The sequence below is a fragment of the Pelodiscus sinensis genome, chromosome 5 (genome assembly GCF_052426305.1).
Source record: "Pelodiscus sinensis isolate ZL-2025 chromosome 5, ASM5242630v1, whole genome shotgun sequence".
NCBI classification, from domain to species: Eukaryota; Metazoa; Chordata; order Testudines; family Trionychidae; genus Pelodiscus; species Pelodiscus sinensis.
In genome coordinates, this window is record NC_143056.1 from 88,797,985 (window position 1) to 88,824,967 (window position 26,983).

The 26,983-nt window shown below is 41.6% G+C and overlaps 1 protein-coding gene across 3 annotated transcripts in view; it reads right to left on the reverse strand.

The window, feature by feature from the left end:
* Positions 1-7,788: 7,788 nt before the first annotated feature.
* CTTN (cortactin) overlaps positions 7,789-26,983 on the reverse strand; it is a 49,775-nt gene continuing 30,580 nt past the window's right edge. For 2 of the 3 annotated variants that reach the window (XM_006131050.5, XM_089778581.1), the window contains 10 exons: positions 26,680-26,790; positions 26,095-26,205; positions 23,262-23,372; positions 21,297-21,352; positions 19,073-19,142; positions 15,695-15,843; positions 12,503-12,592; positions 11,448-11,637; positions 10,658-10,729; positions 7,789-9,487 (listed from right to left, as the gene is read on the reverse strand). In XM_006131050.5, coding sequence (XP_006131112.2) covers positions 9,351-9,487; positions 10,658-10,729; positions 11,448-11,637; positions 12,503-12,592; positions 15,695-15,843; positions 19,073-19,142; positions 21,297-21,352; positions 23,262-23,372; positions 26,095-26,205; positions 26,680-26,790 — 1,097 coding nt within the window. In that variant the 3' untranslated portion in view covers positions 7,789-9,350. The remainder of the gene's footprint in view (positions 9,488-10,657; positions 10,730-11,447; positions 11,638-12,502; positions 12,593-15,694; positions 15,844-19,072; positions 19,143-21,296; positions 21,353-23,261; positions 23,373-26,094; positions 26,206-26,679; positions 26,791-26,983) is intronic. The other variant, XM_089778582.1, reaches the window with a different exon arrangement.

Genomic DNA, 26,983 nt, shown 5'->3' on the forward strand with positions numbered 1-26,983 from the left:
TCATGATACCATCAATATATTGTGTTAGTCTTTAAAGTGTTACCAGACCATTTGTTGTTGTTTAAGTTTTTCCTTTATTTCTTTGTTGTCTTTCAAATGGATTTTGGGTCACGGCTGACATCTCCACCATCTTGTAAAATGCTGCTCTGTGGCCTTTTGCCATGCACCCGGAGGTGTCTCCCTGCCAAGTCTCTATGCTAGCAGAGGAATGTTTGTAGGGATGCAGCATCATTTCTCACCTTCATGGAGACAGTGGCCTGTGCTTGCCACTCCCATGCTGGAGCCTCCACATTTAATTATTGACAATAAAATGTGCAGAATTTTAAATATTGTGCAGTGAATATTAATTTTTTGGTGCCACATGCCCTCAGGAATATGGGGTGCTGAGCAGTTTTGGGGATGCTAGGCAGTGTGGAAGATCTGTGGGTGGGAGGGCACTGGGCATACGGATTTGTGCTGATCCCAGGCCACTGGGAATGAGGGTTACTGGGCATAAGAGGTGGCATGATACTGGGCGGGGAGGCAATGTGGTAGGTACACTACACCGCAGGGCTGGAGATGGGAAGTAAGTGCAGGGTTTGGGGGTAAAGGTGACAATTTGGGGGTTAGGGGCACAATGTAGGAGTTAGGGTGCAGGAGACACAGAAGTTAATGGCAAAGGGGACACAGGATGGGGGTCCACAGGTGGGGAAGACCATGGCAAGCCAAGGGAAATGGGGGGGCACCATGCCTGGAGAGGAGGGGCAGGGGCACCAACATACAAGTTCACCCACAGAGCTATTTTCCCTAAAGCTGGCCCTGATTGTGGATCATGGAGTGAGCTGATGTTTTGGGCAATTTAGTTTTATATGGCTGGAAGCCCCACGGTGATGGCAGGTACCTGTTTTTCCACAGGGTAGAGCGAGAGTGGGAAATAATTTGGTAACTGGTCAAGAACTCTTCTATGATATTAATGTGTAGTGTCTGGGACAGAGAGTGGGGGCAGAAGGGAGCTCGGGTAGAGGATTGGGGTGCAGAAGGTGAGGGTGAAGGAGGGAGGTGTGACTTGGGGCAGGAGACTAGGGTATAAGGGGGGTGCAGGGTCTGGGAGGGGGATGAGAGAGCAGGAGAGGATTCTGACCTGGAAAAAGAGAGTAGGAGGTGGTATAAAGGTCTGGGAGGGGGTTGTGGCCTGGGGTGGAGGTACTGGGGTTTGGGTTGTGACCTGGGCCAGGAGGGAGTAGTGACCTGAGGCAGGGGATTGGTTGCAGGATCTTGGAGGGGATATGGATGCAGAAGGGGGTGCAGAAGGTTTGGTTTGTGACCTGGGACAGGGAGTTGGAGTGAAGGACGGGATGTGGTGCCAGGTGCAGGCTTTGGACGGGTGGCACTTACCTTACATTTCCTAACCTGGGATTACAAATAGGTATAGATGCTCAAACTCTAGGTTAACAAAGCTATGGTATGGTAACTTGAGTTCTAATAATCCTGGGCTTACACTGCAATGTAGACATAAGATCCCTAATTTACACACATTTGAACATAACTATCATTTGTGGAAATGTGTAAGCGCTCAAAATTTTAGCAGTTACACATTTACACGGCAGGAAGGGGGGAGGAAGGGACAGGCAGGAGCCAGTGCTACGGGGCAAGCACCAGCTTCCACCTGCCCCCCACCTTATCTCAGACAGGCAGCTGGGTGAAGGAGGGGCAACATGCAGGACACACTCTCCCCTGCATAATGATAATCCACAGTTTGTCAAATAGCTCTTAGAGCCCCATAGGCTGTCAGCATAAATTAAGGTAACCTTGAGGCTGCTTTAACTTGGGCCAGGCATCAGACCAGACACCATCACCCATATTCTTCAGGGTTTTTTTTCTGTCTCTCATTCTCCTGAAAACAAGGAGTTCAGCTATTTGAATGCAGCTCCTTTTAGTAACTAAAACAAGATTGAGAGAGAAATTCAAGAAGAGAAACAAGAACAGGGATGTTTCAGATCACACTAGTGAAACAAAATCTGGAATTCAAAGTGACTGCCATTATGCTACAGACTGTAATTTCCTCCAATCATTGGTTCTAGTTAACTGTCAAAAATTGAATAGCTGGAGTTAATTTATCCCCACTACAGAGACTCAGGTCACAATGTAAAACAGGAAAAGGCCCATAAAAATCTAGCACTGAATATTCCACAGCTTTCAAGGCTTTATATAAAATAAATTGAATGCAAGAGCATCTTTTACCATCCTCTTAAGCCTGCCATCTGGGCAAACTAAAAATAAAGCAGCAGCTTAAGGAGAGGAGGTTTCAGAAAATGCAGTCTAGAAATACATTGATAAAGATTTGCTAGGCTCTTAAAACAACTCTGATATGCTAATTCTCCCAACTGAACTTTGTGGATTACCTCTTCATCAGTCTCTTTGGTTAATGCATTACCTGCAGTACCTTTTTACATTTAACACACATCCTTGCTAGAATCTTCATATTGGCCAAGAGCTTTCTTTCTAAAATAGCTGGATAGTTTATCAACCTATCAGGAAGGCACAGAGTACTCACTACCCAGTCCTGTTTAGGATATTTTGGATGTGTCTACACAAGCACACTTCTATCACAATAAGCTATGCAATTTGCCCTATGCAAATTGCATAGCTTGTTCCGAGTCTAAATCAAAAGAGCTCATTTTGAAATTTCAAAATAACGAGGGTTACAGTGATGCCGGAATAGCACGCCCGCTATTTCGGGAAATAGCAGGCGCTTTTAAAGACACGGCGTTGCTATTTCAGGATACTTCCGGTATCCCGAAAGAGCAACACAGTCTAGACATTTATGTGATGGATGAGGATGTCAGAGGGTTCTCTGAAAGCATCAGGATTGCCTACAGTTCAGAGGAGATAATCCTCAGGCGCAAGATTGGACGAGCGCTTCAGATTTACCCTAGACAAAATATTTCTGCCAACTGAGAACATGTAAAATGAAAACTTGTGTACACTGGGTTAACTATTTCATAGCAATACACAGGGACACCCATCAGTACGTTAGAATCACATGACTGCAACACATTCAGAAACTAATGGGAAAATACCCGGCACAACAGATTATCACAGCTCCTGCTGTACAAATACAAGTACATTTATCAGGGCTGTTTCACATTCTTTGAATATTTCTCTACCTCCCATGTAACTGCCCTTCTGATTATGTTCGTCTTATAACTGCCACTAACTGTTTTAGAGACGTAGGGAAGGGGAAAGTCTAAATAAATGTTTTATGGGACATTTTTATGACACATTTAATTATATTATAAACAAACAAACACTGACATTTAAAAGATTTAATAACAAAATGTTTGGATACTGCATACAAATATTGAATGCTACCATTGCACCTTCTACTGGAGGCTCTTAAACATTGATTGAGTCTCATAGCATGCCTATAATAAAGTATTAATCTATTCATTTTATGGAGCAGGTAATTGGGAGCAGAGAGAAGTTAAATGACTTGTCCAAAGTCATACAATAATCAATGATAAATCAAGTGAGAGACCCCAATCGTCCTGTTTCCTGTTCCCATAAGTTGCTCACTAAGATAACTTTTACACTTGGATAGTTCTTACAAGAGTATTGTTGCAGACTGCTCATCAGTACAAGTTCTACTTACAAACAAGAATCAGCTACTTTGCTATATTTCCAATGCCTGAAAAATACCTCGAAGGCAGCAATAACATGGGCACACAGAATATATAGATGCTACCAACACAAATATTTAATTGAAAAAAAGCACACATTCAGAAAAATAATACAGGCTGGACTTCCCTGGTCCAGCACCCTGGGACTGGAGCGGTCCCAGACCAGGGAGTTTGCCGGACCAGGGGAGGTCAGTGCTCCCCTGCTGGCTGTCCCACTCCTGGGCTCCTCTCTTTGGGGCTCCCTGCCCTGCCGCTGGCCCTCCTAACACTAACCAGGCATAGCTCCCCACCCTACTGCCCCAAAGTCTCCCGGCAGGGACTGCTCAGCTGCTGTTTGCCCCGCTGCCACATTGTTCCCCAGGGTTCCCAACAGGAGCCAGCCAGCTGCCACTGGGAGAGGGGGGTCCCTAGCCCAGGTGCCCGGCTGCCCCGCCTCTAGGGCTGGCCCTGCAGCCACTGGAGATTCCAGCTGCCCGCCTCCACCAACCCTGCTACTTGTGTGGGTTTACCAGGATTCTTGGCTGGGCCTCCACTTCAACCGGGGGTTCCCTGGCTGGGACTCCCTGGTCACCTGGCCCTGCTAATGCCAGGGGTTCCCCAGCCAGGATGGGGTCTCCCCAAATGCTGCTTGGTCCTGCTGATGGCGGGGGTTCCCTGGCCAAAGCAGAGGCTTCCCAGACACTGCTTGGCCCAGCCAGGGTTCCCCAGCCCCTGTGTTGCTCCTGCCTCCAGGCTCTTTGGTACAGCAACATCAGTGGCCCTGCCAGACCACAGATGTTGCCAGACCAGAGTGTTCTGGATTTGAGAGGTTCAACCTCTACCACAAAATGTTGCTGCATCATTACGTGAGTGAGTAACAAATATAGACCTTTTTTAAGGCACCTCTTATCTTCCCAAACTATGGGTTGTTAGTAAGACCACAGATTTTTTTTGAGAGTTCTCGGCAGCAAATTCTAGTATTTATGTATGGAAACTGTCACTTATTCTAAGATACTAGTCTCAGTGGGAAGCTGCTAAATTAAATATAGTCTCATCTTCACTATACAGGGAGTTACACAAGTGAGTTCCATTCTTTAGATCAGCAGACACAGCAGCATTGCAGTAGTTATTTTTATAGTCAAATCCCTAATACTGAAGTTATATACATCACATATAAAACTGTAAGATGTAAGTCCAGCAGAAGACAATTTAATCTTTGCCTTCAGGGCTTTGCCCTTCATAGGAGGTTCCTTATTTACTTCCCTCAAAAGGAGAAAAATTACTTCATGCAAAAAACTACCCTTTTTGGAAGACTTAGGAGGAGTCCAACCAACTAGCAGTCTAGTCAAAGTTTATGCCTGTTCCCAACTCTCCTGTTTTTAAATTTGAAATGTATATTATTTTTAACAAGCAATTCCTGAGTAGATTGTGAAAAATTTACACAAAAGTGAAAACCACAGGGAGAGCCTTAGAACCAACCATTCTAACATGCTGTCAAATACATGAACCAAAATAAGGGAAATATTCTAAAGTTTTCAGCTGAAATGATCTTAGGTGTGTCTTAACACTTAGTTTGAAAAGAAAAAAACCCCCACAACCCCAAATCACGCTAAGGAATGATTTAAATTGATAGCATCCCTTTAACAATCTTCCCAATTGCCTGCTAGATGTATCCTTCTTTACCTTCTTTTGACTAAATTTGTCACTTCTGGTGCAAGCCAAATATTTGGCTTTTTTATGTATTGCTACTTACTTTTTTCTACCAGTTCTCTCACTGTTGAGAGTGTGTCACTTAGCATGAAAGTGCTACGTAGTCCTGTATTTTGTTTCATGAAAATGGGTACCTGCTGAATGGGTACCTATCCAGAGAGTAAAACAGTTACTGCCGTCATGCAGCTGTTAGAAGGAAAAGACTGTGCAGACACTGTTTCTGTTCTGTACAAAACAGGGGCCTACCTGCTCTGGCTCCAGGCCCAGCTGCTGTTTCAGTTTCTCCTTATCTTCTCTCACCTTCAGCACAGTTCAGTTGCTGAGGTAACAGATCTCCAGCCAATTCACACTCTTCCAGAGTATCAAAGTCCAAACAAATACAAAACCAGTCTTCCGTCCCAGCCTTAAGCTGGACACAGCCATGCTTTCTAAGGGGCTGTTTCCTTTTTTACCTCATTGTGCAGTTCAAGCCACTCCTGGACTCTGCTCAGTCTCTTTATCCTCCCCTCCTTGGCAGGGGGTCACTGCTTCAACTTGCTGGTAACAGTATAAACAACCACTCAATTCTGTGTTATTGACAGGGAATTACTGCACCCCAACAGTGTGGCACTAGACAGAGAATCCACACCTATCCCCATTCTCTTCTGTGCATTCCCAGCCTTGTGAACTCTACCCAACTGATCTTTCTGCCCCTGTAGCCTTTTCAGGGCCTCTTCCTGTGCTCCTAGCTCTACTCCCACACCTTACACAAAATGCTGACTCACAGGGCTTTGCTTGTAGTCCCTCTGTTTGGCTCTTTACGCTGAGTGAGCCACAAGCTTACTCCTGCTTTCCCAAGTAGGCTTTTAACCACTGCATTTTCCTCCTCCCCAATTGAATTCATTTCCTCCACCTGAAGAGGCAAGCCTGTCTGGCACAGCTCTTTAAGGGACAGCCCTCCATTATACTTTCCTCAGTATAACAATTAACCCTTGACATTGCAAACCTACACCATTTCCACTCCATGCCTCAGCTGTTCTAGAATGTTGCAGGTAATTGCCATGTATATTTATTCTTAACTTAGATGCATACACAGCAGGTATTTTTAAAAACAAGAGTATTTAAATGAATATATCAGTTATATGCAGGCTCCCTCCCCCATTACACAAGTTCCCAGCTTTAGTCCCATTGCCCCCTCTCCCAAATATGCAACAGAATGTAAAATAAAGGATTAGAAACTTATTTTTCTTTAAATTACAAAGAAAACCTTCAAAATATGAATTAAATGTAAAGCATTAGTGTTATCTTTCTGCATCTGCAGAGAGTCAAAAAGCTCTGAGATACGGCCCTAACATTCCCTTGAAGGAGGCAAGTCTAAGTCCTAGTAGCAGCTAATAAGGATCTCTTTTCATTTATGTTCATTTTTTCAAAAACAACTAGCATATTTATTCATTTTCAGGTGATCCAGGTCTGACAGTGAAGGGAAGAGCTGTGTGGCAGCATTACTGTAAAAGAGAAGGGAATTTGGAATTCTAGGTGTCCCACAGAATTTCACAATATCTGTGACCCTACTGTCCACATGAGGGAAGGAGAAAATGTACCCTCCTTCCCAGTACCATAAAGCTCAGCTACCGCTTTGAACACAAAATCCCAAGCCACTTACCATTTCTTCCTTGATTCCAGAAGGCCTGGCTGTCTCCTTATACAGATACCACCCACTTCCAGCAAGCTTCTTCCAAAGTGGTTTCCACAGTGCTCCAGGATCTTGAACAGTGGGGCTTCAAGAGTAATGCCGTATGACGCAAGCAGTAGTTAGATTCCTTAGGAGCCAGTTATGTACAAACAGCTCACCTCTTCCCCTCCTCCTCCCCCCCAAAAAGCACAGTTCAGAGTCAAATTTTCTACAAGCTTAGTATCCTGTAGCTCCCATTGTTCTCCAGATCCAATTGCACTTCTCATTCTCAGGGGGGAGGAGGAGAAGTCAGCTGCAATATCTAAATGAGAGCTGAACTTTTTGAAACTGTAGCCCATATTGCCTATTTTTAACTAAATGTTTCCAGATGGGGGCAAGAAAAGGAGGCTAGCCAGTGGATCTCTGTGTTAGGAAAGCGTTCCGAAGATTTAGCAGAGCACTGCAGGGACACTCATTCAGAAAGGCACCCTGCCACTACATAGCCGTTTGTCTCCTGGAAATACTTGTTATTCATGATGGAAGGGTCTGACTAGTCTGGAAGCAGTTATGGTTAGAGCCCTGTAAATCTGCAGATATCCACTTTGTAAATCTGTGGGTATCTGCAGATGTGGCTGTAGATATCCACGGCTCATTTTTGCAGATGCAGATACAGATATATTTCGTACCCTCCCAGAGCTCTAGATATAGTAAGGTGAGTGAACAATGACTCAGAACTAACACCTCGACATTCTTGATACATTGCTTTAAAATTGAAAAGTATCCCAGGAAAATGGTTCAAAAAGTTTATTTGAATATTTAATTTACAAAAATCATATATCCTAGGTGGTGTTCTATGCAAAATTGGATAAAATAAATTGTGTATAAAACCCAACCCAATCTATTAATGCAATATGACAAAGAGATGAAACCACGAGAGAGGAAAAAATATAATCATATGACACACAAGACATTCATTTAAAAAGATTGTCCCAATCACCCAAAACTTGGTTTCAACTGGATATCTTCTTCCTAGACACAATGTGCCATTTTATACAAGGATTTTCTGTACTCAACTGGCTCAGATTTGTAGCTCGTGAAAATAGCATTTGCAATGTGCCAGTTCCACCCTGCTGTTTTCATATTGATCAGGAGGTGAATACAGGCAGCATACGCATTTAACATACGCATTATTACTGAGAACTTACTATCTTTGGTAGGGACACTAACTGTTGTGGTGAAGTAAACCAAATTTTAAAAGTGACAAGAACGTCAATTTCTATTTTGGGAGAAAAAACAAAACAACAACCCGGGATTAACTCCATTGTTAAGGAGAAATGTTACTGGCAGTTTCTTCTGTAGATATAAACAGGGAGTAGATCAGAAGTAGAGACTGTCTGGAATGTTTTTATGCTATTTTTATTAACATTTCTTGACTGAAATATGGTTATAACTGTCTGGAGGCCTGTTTCATTGCATGCACAAAAAGATATTTGTACACACAATGCAATATAGCAACACTGGACTGCCTTTTAATCTTTAAGGCAGACATACTGTTACTGTAGGTAGGAGTACTAGTTTGGATGCACCTTCCTGGGTGAGACAACAATGGAATTTTGCAAGCACTTCTGTAGCAATTTTAAAAAGGGTTTTCTGGGAGGGGAGAGAGAATGAAGAGATAAGCAAAAGGCAATGCAAAGATGTCCATGGGGAAAAGACAAAAGCAGTAGCACCAGAAAGAGACACAAGCTAAGAGACATCACTTTTAAATGAAATGATGAATTACTGGACTGTTTCCTTCGTAACTTCAATGTATTTCTAATCATTGGCCAATTTTCAAAGTTAGGTAGTTGTCATTAACTGTAACTCTCAAGTCCTTCTCTTCCCTTATCCATATAAGATATATGGAAATATAGGTATACTCCTACTTAAGTGGAAATGCAAATTACCTGCATAGCCATGATCTTTAGCTGACAACATTTAGTGGAAGACTAACTGCACTTAATCACTAGGTTCTTCTGTTCACTTACAGGGATGAGTAAACATGCATTTTAATGACAGGCAGCTAATAGTCCTTGAGATGGCATTTAATGACAAATAACTAATTTGGCAAAGAATAAGGAAAAACATTTCAAAATGCATAAAAATCGTTACCAGGAGCCTTGGTGGGGAACATCAGTTACAATATATTAGCGAATTCTGTGGCATAAACATTTTTTAAAGCATCAGCAAAGTATTAAATATAAAAGCCATATGTATATACCCCTCCATCCTCAAAAAAGCATCATGATTTGTAGTGTATTAAATCAGGTTTAATGACTATGGCATTAAGGCATATCGGTACACAATATTATTTATTGCCTCAGCTCAACATAATTTGCCGGGAAGAGCCCATATCTGCCTTTGCACACTCCCCTCCACCAGCCGTCATCAATCATTTCTATGTTTGTGATGATGTCATCTGGATCAAAGGAAATCTCATCATCGCCCGCTGAGGAAAGATTGAAAGAGGCAATGTGTTTAGTACTCTCACATGTTGTTCTACTGTGGTCAGCTTTTTCCCAGGTAATGGCACTTGTAATTCACAGAGGAGCCTTACTAATTTTCACTTCCTTCAATGTGCTAAAGAGGGAAGTTTAAAAACAGACTAGAAGATGTGATAATCAAAAGACTTCTCTGAGCAACTGACTCCCTTTTACTTCTTTTACAGTAGCAGTTTTTGTCCTAAGAGGAGAACATTCATATCTATTGCATGGGTAAGCTGTTAATCAAGTACAGGGGCTCCTGCCCGTCACACTAGGATGTGAAGGCCTAGTTGACAGGCTAGTAGACCAGTTGCTTGCCCCCTCCCTCCGCCTTGCTTCCTCTATCAGAAGGAGGCAGCAATGGGGCGGGGGAGAGGAAGGGGTACTTCAAAGCAGCAGCACTGAATGGAGCCTGGGGCCAGATCCCGTGCACCACCAGCACTGCGGCTTTGAAACACCGCATGCAGCTTAGGGCTGTTGCTACACTTCAAGGGCGGAGGCGCCCTATCAACTAATCGAATAGTCGATGCAAAATGCATCGACTATTTGATTAGTCAATTACTTGCAATTTAACATCCCTAAATCACACCATAATATTCATGTATCAGAGGGGTAGCCTTGTTAATCTGAATCTGCAAAAGTGACAAGGAGTCCTATGGCACCTTAGAGACTAACAGATGTATTGGAGCATAAGCTTCGTGGGCAAAGACCCACTTCGTCAGATGCATTTAGTGGAAATTTCCAGAGGCAGGTATAAATATGCAGGCCAAAATAAGGCTAGAGATAACGAGGTTAATTCACTTCTAGCAGCTGATCTGGAGGTGTGAACAGCAAGAGAGAAGAAACTGCTTTTGTAGTTGGCTAACCATTCACAGTCTTTGTTTAATCCTAATCTGATGGTGTCACATTTGAAGATGAACTGTAGCTCAGCAGTTTCTCTTTGAAAACTGGTCTTGAGGTTTTTCATGTTATTCAAGTTATTTTCATGTTACTCCTCAGCCCTGGAAGTCACTTAAAATCTAACAGCTAGAGCTGGGTGAATTCTGGGTGGGGGGGATATGTATTATATGAACATTACACAAGACGGAAAGTTATTCATAGGATGCACAATTCAAGGGAACAAGACATGCACTTACCAGCCTGATAATCATAAAGGGCAATGGCTGTAATTCCAAGTTCATTTTCATATTCATCATAAGTATTTTCTTCTAAAAAAGGTTGGAAAAAGACACATTAGAGGACTAAAACCACACTATGTATAGACAGAAACCTATATATGAAAGTGTAATCTGGCATTCTTCTTCCTCATTCTCCATTGTAATTTGGACCACAGATTGAAGCGAGAAAACCAACTAGCCACGTGTCAGGGAACACCCAGAAGAGGCACAATTTTGAAAACACCAGCAATATCTTTGATATTTTTACAACAAATCAGAAACTGAGTTGGATGGGGATGCTGTTAAGGCCAGGAGCACGAGAGAGCTGAAATGAAGCCCTATAGCTTTAGTTCAGGAAGATGTCTATATAATGTCAATAGATCCAGGAGCACACTTTAAAGAGAAATTTCATTCTTGCATAACCTTATTTGGGATGGAGGTAAGGCACTTTATGAACAGATTTTGAGAAAAACAAATGCTTTAACAAAATGAAAAAGCACCATTCTGCACATCTTTTATATATATATATATATATACACACATACATATACATACACACACAAACCTCTCCCTTACCACAAAAAAGTGACATGTAAACAGGAAGACACTCTTCCAATCTCTACTCCCCTGCCAGCACATTTAAAATTCAAAAATATAATGTTAACAACTTAGATTAAGTTGCTGCCCAAATCTACGACAAAGACATGTCAACTTCATGGAGTCACTACCTACCACTGAACGCACCAGCTCAGAAATAAGAACACTCTACCTGCTTGATAGAGGTCTCCTGTTCCTGCCACTTCATAGACTGTCTCTGGGTCATATTCTGACTCCCGTTGACTGACTGCTTCTTGGTAGTCTGACTCTTCAGGTTTGTAGCTGGATTCTGGCTCATGGACAGTTGAATACATTGTACTGGAATTCTTGTAGTTTGGCTCTGCCTCATATGAAACTGCATCCTAGAAAAACAAAAGTGAAACTTGTCAAGGTCACAAAAAGAAGCCCCTCAAGCAGGACATCAATAGTGCCAAAGAGAAGAGTAAACTAGGTCCTGCATTCAGCACTAGAATTCAAACAAGTGAAAACATCTCCTTTGAAAATGGCAACATTCAATACTACAAGACAACTATATGTAAATGCGGGATAGTCTTGAGGTCACCTTACCATAAGTATGATTAGAATCCAAATGAATAGTTCAGATATTCTACAGATAGTATCTAGAGACTTAAAAGGCATCATGTCACTAGTTCCTAGTACAAGAGGTGCATTATAACAAAGCAAATACGTGTATCTGTAATGGCAACAGACTCACTATGTAAATATTTTCATATTGCTGATACATGGTAATTTATGGAGTAGATAACGATTTCTCACAATTAGATATATTTTTGCTTGTTGCATTTATATTCTCATTTATAACAAATATATTCACATTTTTAACACTAGGAACAATAAACATACCTCACTTGAATTCAATTTCACCCTCTAAGGCTGAACTGTAACATTAGAGGAGTTGTAAGAATTTCATTTTCCACCTTAACCCTTTTTAAAATATTTCAGTAGGAGAGAGAAAGAGAAATTTCCTGGATACAAAACTACTCATAAATCCCCTCCCCTCCTACATTGGGCACATCTAGCTATAAAACTCCAACTCCCTGACTCATGAAATAGAACCACCTATAAGAAGGCAGCTTCCCACTTAAATACTGGACATCATTACTTTATAGCAAAGCCATAAAAATTACCCACAGGTATAAATCTGTTCACCACAGAAATGTGTTTAAGGACAAGCTAGTCAATTTACTAATTGTGACTTTGACTAACCTCATAAACTGGACTTGAAGGTGGCTTCTCATCACCTGTCTGTGGGGTAGGAGATGGAGGTGGTGTTTGTTTTTTGGCTTTAGCTTGTTCCTTTGGGGAAAAAAAGTGATTAAGTTCACGAGAACTTTAAACAATGTTTGATTCCAAGACAGCAAATAAGAAGCAGTGTGGATGCAATGACAAGTGCATTCTCAAACTTAGTCAGAAAGGCTTGTGACAAAGAGTGGTTTTGTGACTTGAAAACATAGCATCTAACTAATTGCATAACCTGTTTAATTGACTGGTCAGAAAAGGAGTAATTTATGTAGATTACCTGTAGTTACAGACTAACATATGTATGTTAAGAGCTATATGATTCGATTCTGCTCTTTGGAATATTTCCATAGGATCTTTAGGTTATCTGAATTCAGTATTTTAATCCATGAACCAGCCTTCAAACTGCAATTTAATTCAAGTATAGGGACCATTATACCACATGTTCTAGTAACAAACGGACATGGTCATTTTTATGAGAAACAAATTTACGCTTTTCCTGGCATGAGAACTAGCTGACAAGGCAACAGGGTTTAAATAGCTAGGATAGAATTAAATTCACAACAACGTGAGGATCTTTTTCTACATGATGCAAATAAAAGCAAGACTACCTCCATATTCTGCTACACGGTGTGCATCAGGAATGGACCAATAATTTGGAGCTTCACACAGTCCACTGCATGCTATATTGTCACTGATTTGGGTGCAATCTCCAGAAAAAAAGAGATGCGTGAATCTTTGGATTAATTTAGGACAGAGATAGGATGTAAAAGTGCAGGAAGGTTAATATTACCTGAATGATTTAAAAAAGTTAGGCATTACCATCCAGTTAGTATATGCCTCATTATCTGCAGTACTCAGGAGCGACTGCTTGGGCCACTTAGCAACAAAATTTAACATGTCTACTTTGTTTACGACTTCTCAATAATGTAACAGATATTTGCAGGAGCACGCAGTACTCTGAGAATAGAAGTATGTATTCTTTGCAGAGACATAACCAATATCTTTCTTTTTTACTGCTCCTTTATGATAAAAAGATGGCATTGTTTATAATCAAAAAAGGGAGGGTAAGGATCAGGAGATTGTGTTTTTCAGTTCTTCAGAAAAAATTAGGACCATCTAGGCCAGTCTTGCCTACAAGGTCTTCTGTAGAAATCCTAGCCCATAGCAGAAAGACTTACTCCTTTGCTTCACATGGTTTTTCAAGAGGCTGAGTTAAACAAGTGTAACTAGCACACCAAGAACAAGTGTGTTGAACACTGGCCCTGCTTGAAGAATTCAGCACTTTGGTGCTGAGCTCTTATGAAAATCTGCCCCAGTATTAGCAAGTCTACTCTTTCTTGGCAATTGCTCAGGTTTTAGTATCTTGGAAAGCTTTCTCAGGGAGTTCTTTAGCAACAGAGAATTCAAGACATGACGTTTATGATGTAGAGCTGAACAAGCAAGTAGAAAAAAAGAAGTTGAGAGAAGTTAGAGGTGTACTTTAGGCTTTACTATGAAGCAAAATAATGGCAGAAAAATTGGTGTTGCAGTTGTTTAAATTCTGCAATTATTTTATATGTAATATTTTGTAGCATTAGATAGGTTTTGCAGATTTCCACCCTAGCTGTGCCACTGACTGTGGGACTCTGGGTAAGCTATTTAAACTTAATGCCTCAGTTTCCTTACCTCTAAAAATGAAGTGGAGATACTGATAATGATCCATCTTTGAAAAGGGTCTTATGTCCTTTGGATGAAAGGCACTGGAAAAGTGCCAGGTATTATACTATATTAAATTGCTACAAGTGAAAAGTAAGTTCATTTCTGTTTAAAGATAGACTGAAAGTATCTCAATGCTAAAGTAGCAGCCTCAAGTGTTTAAGTACAGTCTGAGTTTTGCATTCTTTAAAATGGCTATATGCATCTCAGACTGTAGTTTTTAGATGCCAAAAGTGTAAATTTCCATACAACATTAAAGATGCTTAAAATATGGTCTCGCCAAGCACCCCAGAACTGAGTTTCTGGCACAAATAAAAATCACGCTACATGAAGCTTAGATTAGAAAGCAGTTCTAGGCTCTGAGACTAACAGTCATGGCTGATTCAAAGACAACAGAGCATGTAAAGAAAAGCTCCCTGAACACCATCCTAACTAGAAGTAAAATAAGCATGACAGGGAAAACAAAACAAACTCTCATGTGGCCAACAAAAGCAGTGAGGTAATTAGCTGAAACAGTCTAGAATGAGCGATCACTCTCAGACTAGAGACCCAGAAGTGGGAAAATTTGCATTCATACTCTAGGAAACCTATATTGCAAAAATCATTTTTTCCAGTTTAAACTAACAAGGCTATCTGCTAGTCTGGATTTTACTATACATACACTAGTTGTATGTTTCTTTGCTTAGACACGCCTTTGGTTATATAACAGTCAATTCATTTATTCTGTGATATTTTGAATCTCTCTTCCATACAGTTGAACTAGAATGTAACACACCAATTTTTATGTTTTAAATCTATGCAGTGTTGGTCATCTGCCTCCGAGGCTGTCAGTCCTCAGAGTCCAAGGGATGATGTGCAAGTTCCCTCACCCTAACTTACAATGCCCACAGATTCTCTGGACCCATTCAATCTTTGGAGTCTATTGAAATGGCTAACAAGGATGGTTATTTGTGTAGCACGCTGCCCTGTACCTAAGACCACCAACTCGTTTCCCAAGAGTGGCAACTACAAGCCTTGTCTGGACTTCAACCAGTGGTCTAGGTATGAAAGAACACTTACTGCTTACACTCAGATCGGTCTCATTGACAGGCGACCATCAGAACTACTCAGTAGAACGCCATTATTTAAAATGAAAAACCATACACGTTTCCAGCATTACTTTGTCCTGTGGAGCATGTGGCGATTAAGCAACATTTTCTCCATTTACAGTTCTAGGATTCCATTAGATACTCAGAAGTTCCTGTTACAGCTCTTGTGGGAGTCCAACAGTGTATCTGGAGGTGAAACATGGTGGGAAGGGGCCCTGGCCCTCAGGTGTAGTGCTATAACCAAGATATTTCAATGTCCAAATCTAGCAAGCAAGAAAGGAATGTATTTTCCAGTAGATATAGCCTTCTCCTCTCCCACTCCACACTCAAAAATCACCAGCATTTGCCCAGAAGAGCTGTGAATCTTACTGACTTCTAGTTTCTTTCTGGCCTCCTCCTGTTCTTGTTTCTCCTGGGCCATTCTTTGTGCTCTCTCAGCTTCTGCTTTCCTTCTGTCTTCCTGTTCCTTGTCTTTGGCTAGGTTTTCAAAGTTAGCTCGGATGTTGCTTGTTTTTGTATTCACTGTAACATTACAAATATTAAAACAAAGTCAAGATCAAAATGAAAACCAGACAAAAGTGTTCTGCTTCCACAGAATCTGTGCAAGAGGCTACACTGGAGTCAGATCACAGCCTGAATTCATAGTGGGAGGGGAAAAAACATGTCAGGAGGGTTTCCCGCCTCTACAAGCTCCCTGAGTATGAGCCTCCCCATCCTTCTCTATTGCTGGGAATCCCTTACCTCTATTTCCTCCATGCTCCACTCCCTCCATTCCATTGGATCCCATTCTTCCCTCCCCAACCATGGCAGGGGCTGTGTGTCTTGCCAGATCATCATTTCCCCCACCAGACACCCCACCACTCTCCTGTCAGACCCCCATTTTCCCCTCCACATTTCCATTTCACCCTGCTAGGTCCCCATTTCTTCTGACTCTGGGTCCCAAATTCCATGATAACCCATCTATTTTCTGCTTTCCTCATCACCCCTACACTCCATCCTGCTCCCCCTAAAGTCTACTCCACGCCTGGCCTCCAGGTGCCCGCTTCCCCACTGACCTTTCCAGGTCACTGCTCTCTCCCCTACCACCTGATCCATCTCTTGTTCCATCACTTCCTGCTTCCCCCACCAGTGCAACCCCATTTCTCTGGACCCTTATGCTTCTCCACTCTACATCCTTCCTGTTAGGCTCGCGGTTTTCATAGTTCCATTAGCATCCAGGTTACACTCTGTCTATGCAGCAAGTAGAGCTGCTGCCTCTGACACATGTAAAGATGTGGAGAGCATGAAGGATGCTTGGGATGTGGTATTCCAAAGTTACATTACAGACATATGCAACTGAGTTGAGTGTACAGCTTCATATCTGTTGGCCAATTAATACCCTCTCTCAGGGTATGTCTACACTACCCCGCTAGTTCGAACTAGTGGGGTAATGTAGGCATACCGCACTTGCAAATGAAGCCCGGGATTTGAATTTCCCGGGCTTCATTTGCATAAACTGGGCGCCGCCATTTTAAAATCCCTGCTCGTTCGAACCCCGTGCCGCGCGGCTACACGCGGCACGAACTAGGTAGTTCGGACTAGGCTTCCACTCATTCCACTAGGAAGCCTAGTCCGAACTACCTAGTTCGTGCCGCGTGTAGCCATGCGGCACGGGGTTCGAACGAGCAGGGATTTAAAAATGGCGGCGCCCAGTTTATGCAAATGAAGCCCGGGAAATTCAAATCCCGGGCTTCATTTGCAAGTGCGGTATGCCTACATTACCCTCCTAGTTCGAACTAGGAGGGTAGTGTAGACATACCCTCAGCTACTTCCTGGCCCCATTGGTCCTCAGCCTCACCCCTGCATCAGGAATCCTCTGCACTCAGACCCTCTCCCAAGACCTCAATTCACCCACAACCCAGCCTCCCCTGAATCAGAAACCCAACTTCCAGACACCCACCCCACTGAGCTCCAACCAGCCGTACCCTGCACTCCATTCTCCCAGCACCCAGATCCCCCCCCCCCACTGCACCCTAACCGCCTTCACCTAGACTCCCCTGTAGTGTCCCATACCCCCTGCAACAAGGATGCCAAAATAAGCCTCTGTGCATCCAGATCCCCTGGTACACAAACTCCCTTCTCCCCCCCAGAGCTGCCCACACCCAGATTGCACCACATAGAAGCCTGGTACTCTTGGGGGAATTCTGCCCCAAAAATCCCACAGATTGTGTGTCAGAGTAACACAGTAAAAACAACAACATAACTGGAAATGGTGTCATTTTGGTAATTTATTGTGAAATAGTGGTCAGCAAATAATTGAAAAGGGTGTGATCATATTGTGTTATTTTTCACAAATAAAATATTCAGAATTTCATAGAATTTTATAATAGTGGGCAGAATTTGTAATTTTGGGGTGCACAATTCCTTCAGGAGTAATAGGATTTGTAAAACTTTGAGAACCAGTGTTTTTAAAAAGGAATAAGACTGTTAAGTAAAGCCAATTGGTATTTATTCAGGCCAATATTTCTATGCAAGAAAGTGCCTTCCTTAGAAAGAAAAAAAGTCTCTCAGGCAACCTGGTGGGAACCTGCATGACTTAAACAAAGCCAAAACACATGTGCACATCACCACATATATGCACACAGGCAATACAGCAGCTGGAGCCAATCACCATTCAAGGTTTCCAACTGGCCAGGTCTGGGACAGGATTGGAAAGCAAGCTACTTAAAAACGCTTACAAGTCCCAAAATACAACCACAGGTCAGTCAAAAGCCAACTCTGCTTAAAACAAGCCAAATTTAGTTGATACCAATAACTCAAACTGAAATAAAGACTCAGAGGGGTAGCTGTATTAGTCTGTAACTTTAAAAACAATGAGCAGTCCTCTAAGGCACCTTAAGGTACATCTACAAAGCAACATTATTTCAAAATAACTTAGTCTGCATCTACACAGCAGGCAGTTGTTTTGAAATAATGTCAAAATACCATCAAGCCGAAGGACTTCTTACTCGGACTCCTGTAACCTTCATTGTACGAGGAGTAAGGGAAGTCAGAGGAAGAGTGCTCTATTTCAAAATAAATGCTGTGTAGACGCTCCCTATTTCGAAATTAGCTATGCAATTGACATTGCTCAACTTGCATAGCTTATTTCAAGTTAAGCCCTGCTGTGTAGATGCATCCTTAAGAGACTAACAAATATATCACATCTGAGGAAGTGGGTTTTGCCCACAAAAGCTTATGATAAAAATATATCTGTTAGTCTCTAAGGTGCCACAAGACTACTTGTTGTACTCAAACTGAAACATAACATCTACACAAGATGATGTGCAGATTTTAACTACCTCTGTTTCTAAAATCTAAACTAATGAAATCAGTACAATTTTTTCTCATGTAGGTGTAGCCTAAGACCACGTCTAGACCATTCTAGAGAAGTCTTAGCCTGTATGAGAATCATGGAGATGCTTTATATAGTTTCTTGATACTGTTTCTTTTCCCTCTTGAAGAAACAGTGCATTGTTTAAATGCAACTATAATTTCAGCTCAACTGTTAATACTGAGGGGGAATGAGTGTCACCTCTCCATTCACAGAGAGAAGACTACAGTCAGAGTAAAATAAAGTATATGTGTGTACTACTGACATGCCAAGATTGCAAAAAGAAAGCTTGGATTTTACTCATTGGTATCAGCAGGGGAGTAACCTTAGAGGTGCCAGAGAAAGGTGACCCACCTTCCACAGCCAGGGACAGAAACATAATCAATAATGTAATCTTACCAGCTTCTACCGGCTTGGTCTTCTGATAAGTTGATGACAATTTCTCAATATCTTCAAAAGCTGATGCATTCTACCAGTAACAAGAAAGTATCAATTACTTCACAAAGTAGTTCTCTGATTACATGCTCATTCAGTAAACACAGCAGCACACATCTGCATGATCTTCTCCTGCAACATTCCTACCTCTTTTTTGTTTTTTAAAGCCCACTTCATTTTGGGGTCTAAAACATGCTAAAGAGAATGAATTCTTTCAATACACCAGACTATTTAGGGTTAACTTTCATTCAGAGACAGACATCACACTTGATTCCCACTAACACTAATTTTATTACTGGTTAATCTCTTTTATATATTGATGAGCCATAAGAATAGGAAACAGGGAAATTTGCTGAATGCTTGTCTCTCTGAATACAAAACAACCTCTCAGTTTGTATAACACAAGGGTTTCTACCAAGATAAAGCATATAGCTTGAAACATAAAAAAAAAACCCTGAAAGCAAACCCTAAGCAGAGAGGTAATATTTTATGTAGGAATAAAAATAATAAAAAAAAAAGTTCCCTCGTGGATAAGACAACATACTGTAACCTAAAAGAGTTTGAAGCTTTGATATTTCTGTAAGTTAACAAATAGGTTTATTTAGTAGGGGAAAGCTCATCTGTATAAAGACCTTCATCCTTTAAACCTATGAAATAAAAGTATTTTTGGAAGTTTACATCACTGTGTGTCTTGGATAAAAGATTAAAGTTTGAATAATAGGTTTTGAGGAAATTCTATCAGGAATGTGTTTGACAGAGCTACTTGTAATTTGTGGAGTGGGTAAGTAACTATTCGAAGAGTTTGGTGTACCACTTACTGTAGCAGGATGATGAAACATAGCAACATCCCCTTAAATTATAGAGAAATGAGGCAAATGGAAAGGCAACTATTTTTAATTGGTTGAGAGGATGTTTGCAAGGTGTAAAATGAGGTGCCATCTGGTGGTTAGAAGTAGGGATGTAAAAATGTGTTTAAAAATGTAACTGTGTAACTGCTCAAAATGACAACAGTCACATGGTTTACACACCATGTGGGCTCTGCAGCATAAAGTTTAAATATGCTTTATACTGCAGAGCCTGCAGTGAAGCCACCTCCCTCGAAGTGGGGCCGGCAAGGACTTCTGCCAGCCCTGCTCCCAGGGAGGAGGCTTTGCTGCAGGCTCTGCAGCTGGCTAACTAGTAGTGGGGGTGGTAGCTCCTGCTGGCCCCACTCTTGGGGAGCCAGCATGTAACAGGGGAGGGAAGGAAAGGGGTGTCCGACCCACCACGGACAGGGGCTGCTCCAGTGGGCCCCATGAGAAGCCCACTACAGCCCCTACCTGTCAAGGGTGAGGCTAACTGATTAACCTTTTACATCCCTAGTTAGAAGAGAAGACTGGCCAGCTAGGCTATGTCTACACTGCAACACTGTTTTGGAGCATACTGGAGTGCCGTGAAATAGCTGTCCCGCATCTTAACAGCCCATTTTTTCGGGCTTGCTATTCCAATGTCCCTGTAAACGTCATTCCACGAGGAGTAAGGGACGTTTCGGAATAGCGGGTTATTTCGAAATTTAGTGCTGTGTAGACAGCGCCAAATTACGAAATAAGCTATTTCGAAATAAGACCGAAATAAGATACACAATTTGCATAGCTCAAACTGAGTAGCTTATTTTGAGCTACGGGTGCAGTGACACTCTTACACTGTGTTTAGACTACATCTCTCTTTCAACAGAGGGATGTAAATAAGGCACTTCGAAAGTGCAAATAAAGTGGGGTTTTAAATATCCTGTGTTTCATTTGCATAATCGCGTCATGGCACTCTTTCGAAAAAGCGCCATTTCGAAAGTAAAACCGCGGTCTATACGCAGTTCTGTTGAAAACGGCAGACTTTTTCAAAAGACCCTGTAAACCACAGCGTTAGAGATCAAGGTTATATTTCTTAACTCTATTCCTCTTTCACTATCACTCAAGTTCTTGGTTTTAATTTTTCCTCCTCTATATAATGGGAATGATAATCACCTTTGTAAAATGCTTTAGAGCCTCAGATGAAAGGCATTGTATACTATACGAAATTAAAGAGAACTCCCTAAGCAGAATACAAATATAGAGAACAGATCAGAACACTACAGATCCTGCCTCTCCAATAATGATGTGATTTTAAACCAATAGCCAGACAACTGAATTAATGATAATTTCAAACAACTTACCTTATCCATTCGATCCTTTTGTATACCATACTTTCCACCAAATCCTTTTGAATAATCTAAAAATAGGATAAAGAGGTCAAAGTAGGCAGGTTTAGTCTTCTTCCTTTTTTAGGCCCATTAAATGCAAATGGCCATTTCAAAAGCAGCTACATGCAGTTCCAAAGATAGCAGCCAAAGAAAATGAAACTTTTTTATGCAAATCAGGATATGTATATCTATAGAAGCTTCTTCGTATACCAGCAGGCAAGAAAAATGCTGTGAGCTATGTGCATGCTTTTCACATTCTTTCAGTGAAAGTTAAGCTAATGATTGCCATGTTGAAAGGAACCAAGCAAAGAATAAGGGATGGCCCATCATAATGCACCACTTCTAGAGCACAGCCTTTCACAGTACCAATTGCTACTTCCTGGAGTATAGGTCATATTACCTTTGTTCAGAGTAGTGTGCTGTCAAGTGTGCAGTAACCCTCGTCAGGGCAGAAGTCTCACTTAAGTACTCTTTATTTGCATAGCATTCATGGAATTTAATCAAGACAAGATACATAGCTGCCAATTCACATTTTCTGCAATTTTGGTATTGACCCCAGGTTGATGCAAAGTTAAGAAAGATGTTTCATGTATCCACAGTGGGAATATAGGTCATATTACTGCCTTATTTAATAATAAATAGTTACCATGTAAATGGCGAGTGCTTGAACTGACTTACAATGTCATCCTTTGCTCCCATTCCCAAAATACAGGATTCACTAATCAGAGACTTTGTGTGTGTATTTGAACTTCTACTAAAGCTATGCTAGGCTTTAAATCAGGGATAGCGAACCTCAGGCCTGGGAAGGAGGGAGTCGGATGCGGCCCCCAGCTTGCCTGAATCCAGCCCCCGAGGCTCAGCATTGAGGAGCCCGTGCTGGCACTCCAACTGCCCATCCACCCACCTGCAGGGTGGGAGCACACAAACTCTACTAGCCTGGGCCTCCCTAGGCTCTGGTGTACAAGGGGAATGTGGGGTGCCTTTCACCTTCTCAGTCAGGAGCTTCTCACTTTGTTTCTCACTTGTGTGGGGCCCGGACAGATTTTTCTGTGGGTCAGCAGCCCCCAACCCAAAAAAGGTTCCCCTGCTTTAAATCATGATAATATGTAAAACATTGATGGCTATTAGACATATTTAGCCAGAATAAATGCATGGCTTTATTAACCACCTTCAGACATTGCAATTATACTATTCTGATGTACAAAGGTTTCAGAGGGGTAGCCGTGTCAGTCTAACTGAAAATTCTTAAAAAAAAACAACTAATAGTCTTGCAGCACCTTAGAGACTAACAAAACATGTAGATGGTATCATGAGCTTTTGTGGGCACGATCCACTTCTTCAGATAATAGAGTTAAGGGGCCCAGGGTACAAACAATTTCTTAACTCCATTATCTGAAGAAGTGGGTCATGCCCACGAAATCTACATGTTTTGTTAGTCTCTTAGGTGCTGCATGACTATTCTGATGTAGGATTTCCAAAAGATGCTATGCTATAGGACTTCTCACTGTAGGATATTGGCAGAAATCTATGACTTGTAGTTCATATCTGAATTATCTCACAATGAATAAAGACAGTTTTATAAGTATGCTATTTTTTACTTCACCCAAGGAAAAATTGTAACATTTGGACTTAAGATGGTGTGAGCTAATGCTTATGTAGAGACACAAACTAAATATTGGATCTCTGTTTCTATTTTATTATCGGCACCATTTGGAATTTTATGAACCCATATCCTTAATATAGGCTTATAATGAGATCATGACCATTAACAATTCATTTTAAGGAAATAGCCTGATGTTGCTAGATAACATGGGGATAGAAATTTAAGAAAATTTCTTCCTTAGATTACTTATGGTACAAGTCAGTCTTTTTACATAACTAAGTCTGTGTTAGAAGTGGCTGCATGGCTAATAAGAAAGTTACAACTGGAGACTGTGCCTTGTTGAGACTCATGCTTGGCTAGTTTCTCCTTGTATTCAAACCCCACGGCAGATGGGTCCTGTCTCTCTTTTTGAACACCAAATTTCCCTCCAAAACCACTCTTATAATCTGAAAAAGTCACATGTAATAAGGAAGGAGAAAAGGAACAGATACGTTTAGTTAAAAACATTCAAAATCATAGCCAGCAGCAATTCTGATGAATCAGCAGTATTTTAGACGACTCTGGATACTCATTTTAATTGTCTATTCACACGACTCTGAATACTCATTTTAATTGTATACAGGCGGTCCCCGGGTTACATGGATCCGACTTACATCAGATCCCTACTTACAAACAGGGTGAGGCAACCCCGCACTAGCTGCTTCCCCCCAGCAGACCAGGGAGATGCGAAGCTAGCGCCCCCCCCAGCAGACCAGGGAGACGCGGAGCGGCTTTGCTCAGCAGACACCTCCGCTTGAGAATAAAGGACTGAGGGAAGTGAGGTGTGGGAGAATAAAACTGAGCTCTGGAGAAATGTTTGGCTAGAGTTTCCCCTACAATAAGTACCAGTTCCGACTTACATACAAATTCAACTTAAGAACAAACCTACAGTCCCTATCTTGTACGTAACCCGGGGACTGCCTGTATTCACATGAATAATTACAGTTGGGATTAGGAAAAAGCCAGCTTCACTTAGTATTAACAGGAATATAACAGAAACAATTTCATGTTCTTTGCTATATTTTGCAGCTCTTCTCGTACTGCAGACAATATTTCTCTGCACAACTGTTCATACTGTATACATGCACTTGTATTTTAAATTACGTTCATGATCAGATTATGTCTTTATTCATATGTACTCAAAAGAAAAATAATGTGTGCAGAGGACAACACATGGAGCAAGTTAAATATATTTGGACAGTATAGCCCTGCGTTTGTAAGAAATACTAATCAGGAGAAAAAAAATCCTAAAGTTTCTCCTATCTGGCATTGTCAAAAGTAAGGAATATCCTTGTTATTGGTCTGCAGAAAAAAAAAAATCTGTGTTTAGAACCATATTCCAGTCATTGACAGGCTGTTCTGGCACAGCTATTTTGACAACAAAGTGCTAAAATAAGGGTATAGATCATTCCTTCTCATAGGAACACACACAGGAAGCTACAAAGGGAAAAAAAACCCTGAGATCTCCTTTCTGCATGCGTGCAGCAAGGTCTGGCCTACTATGGAACAGGGTATAACTGTAGATGTCTCCATCTTCATGGAGACCATTAAAAATTGGGTGAGAAGGAAGAGGTCAGTATCGCTGATGCGGAGTTTCTACTTCCAGCAAATGTGGGTATGCATAAAAGAGAGGGGGAGACAGATCAAGGAAGAGGAAAACAGCTTGGCTGTGTCTACACTGGGCCACTTATTCCGGAAAATCAGCCGCTTTTCCGGAATAAGCTGTGAGCTGTCTATACTGGCCCTTGAATTTCTGAAAAAGCAACGACGTTCTACTGTACAAAATCAGCCGCTATTCCGGAAAAGCTACGCTGCTCCCGCTCGGGCATAAGTCCTTATTCCGGAACACTGTTCCAGAAAAGGGCCAGTGTAGACAGCCCAGTAGTCTTTTCGGGAAAAAAGCTCCGATCGCGAAAATGACGATCGGGGCTCTTTTCCGGAAAAGCGCATCTACATTGGCCACAGATGCTTTTCCGGAAAAGCAGCCTGCCAATGTAGACGCTCTTTTTCCGGAAATACTTATAATGAAAACTATTCTGTTTTAAGCATTTCCGGAAATTCATGCCAGTGTAGACACAGCCCTTGAGTATAGTGAGCAGGATTTGTCTTTGTGCATGAACTGGCAGTTTACGTAATATAGGAGTCATTTATGACAGCCTGGCTTCCAGAGTTTCACTGAAAATAAAGAATCCAGGCTATCTGCAGATTCACAAGGCTATTGTAACATACCTCTTGACACACCAAGTCAATATTTTCAGTGACTTTCAATACCACCCATGGCTTATTAAACCAGTTGTGAAGACATTCCAATCAATATAATTGCAACACATTAACACTTCAAACATTCAGGTACCCATGTTAGTGTTTCAGCAAAAACAACAAGGAACTTTAAAAGACTAACACATTTATTAGGGTATTAGGACATAAGCTTTTGAGTGCTTCAGTTCATTTCTACCAGGTTAGCTGTTATGAAACAGTTTTACCCCAGTTGCAGAGGCAAAAAACCCTCTGTAATGTGAACCAGAAGCATGTTAAAAGTGTTAAGAAGCTGATCCCAAACATATTGGGGATGTTAAATATCAGTTAATTGAGTAGTCAATTAACCTCATGAATTCTTATCGGTAACTCAACTATTTTATAGTCTCCAGGGTGATGCCGGCAGCCAGTGTGCTCCGGCCCCACTCCTGAGGAGCCCTGTGGTACTCCGCACTGCTGCCTCTGCATCACAGGCAGCAGCACAGGGTGCCAAGCGGGAACTGGTCCACAAGGGGAGCCAGTTTAAAAACCAGCTCCCCTCATGGACTGGCTGCCTGTTACCCCACTCTGCTGCCTCTGATACAGAGGCAGCAGTGTGGGGTAGCAGCAGCCCCTGTCCAGAGGGTCTGAGCTCCCAGACCCAGTGCAAGCTGAAACTGAGCCTGCCCACCTGGCTCCTATTACACTTTAAATGCAGAGCCTCAGCAGAGGGTAAGTCCCGGACCCGGCGTGAGCCAGGACCAAGACGGACTGCAGGCCAGCCTGCTAAAAAATTTACTGGCGGGGGAGCGGAATGCATGTAGCCTATAGTATTGCCCTATACACTTTTGCTTATCAGTTAATTGACTACACTATTACATCCCTAAAACATACCTTTTTGGGATTCGTGTAGTTGAACTTTCTCCTGATGATCCCAACCAAGCGCACACTTGTCCTGTCTGTCTGTCTGTACACCAAATTTGCCTCCAAATCCTTTCACATAATCTATGCACATAAAATTCCACAAGCCATTAGTGGGATTGTTACAAAAACATTTAGAACACTACAGTGATATACTTGTTACCTAATATTTCATTAATGATACTGAATTATTTTCACGGTCCATTTCTCCCTGCCAAGTCCCATTCCCTACTGGGAAATGGGAAGCACAGCTATCCGAAAAACTAGTAAGTCAGCGAGTGCAGAATAGCTCATCCCTACTATATGCTGCATTAAGCTATAGTAAACGTATCAATATTCATAAAATAGCTACCTGGTAGATAAGAGAAGAACAATTCTGATGCCTGCATCACACCTCCATTTTGCCACCGAAAACATATTACAAGATGGTTAAGTCTCATTGGCAAAAATGTTAAAATATCATATTTTAACTGCATACTTCCCTTATGTATGAATACCGGACCAAAGTGTTCATCTCAACCCATGCATACTTTTATTTAATAAAAGTTTAATAAAAACCTTTCTGTGATTCGTGTTTTTCTGTTTTGCCTTGATATTCAAAGCCAACTGCACTTTTGTCCACTTTGTCCTTGTCAACTCCATATTTACCACCAAAGCCTTTAGAATAATCTGGAGACAAGAGTAAACAGTTTTAATTTACAAATGTACAGTAATAAGACACTTGTTTTAAATTATGTAGAAGAAGAATACTGACATCTAAGCTTGATCTAGGATATTAAATCTTACATTCTGAAGAATGTATCACCTAATATTTTTTTCCTTAAGCAGGAGGGAAAAAAAAGCAGGGTCAAAGCTAGACAAA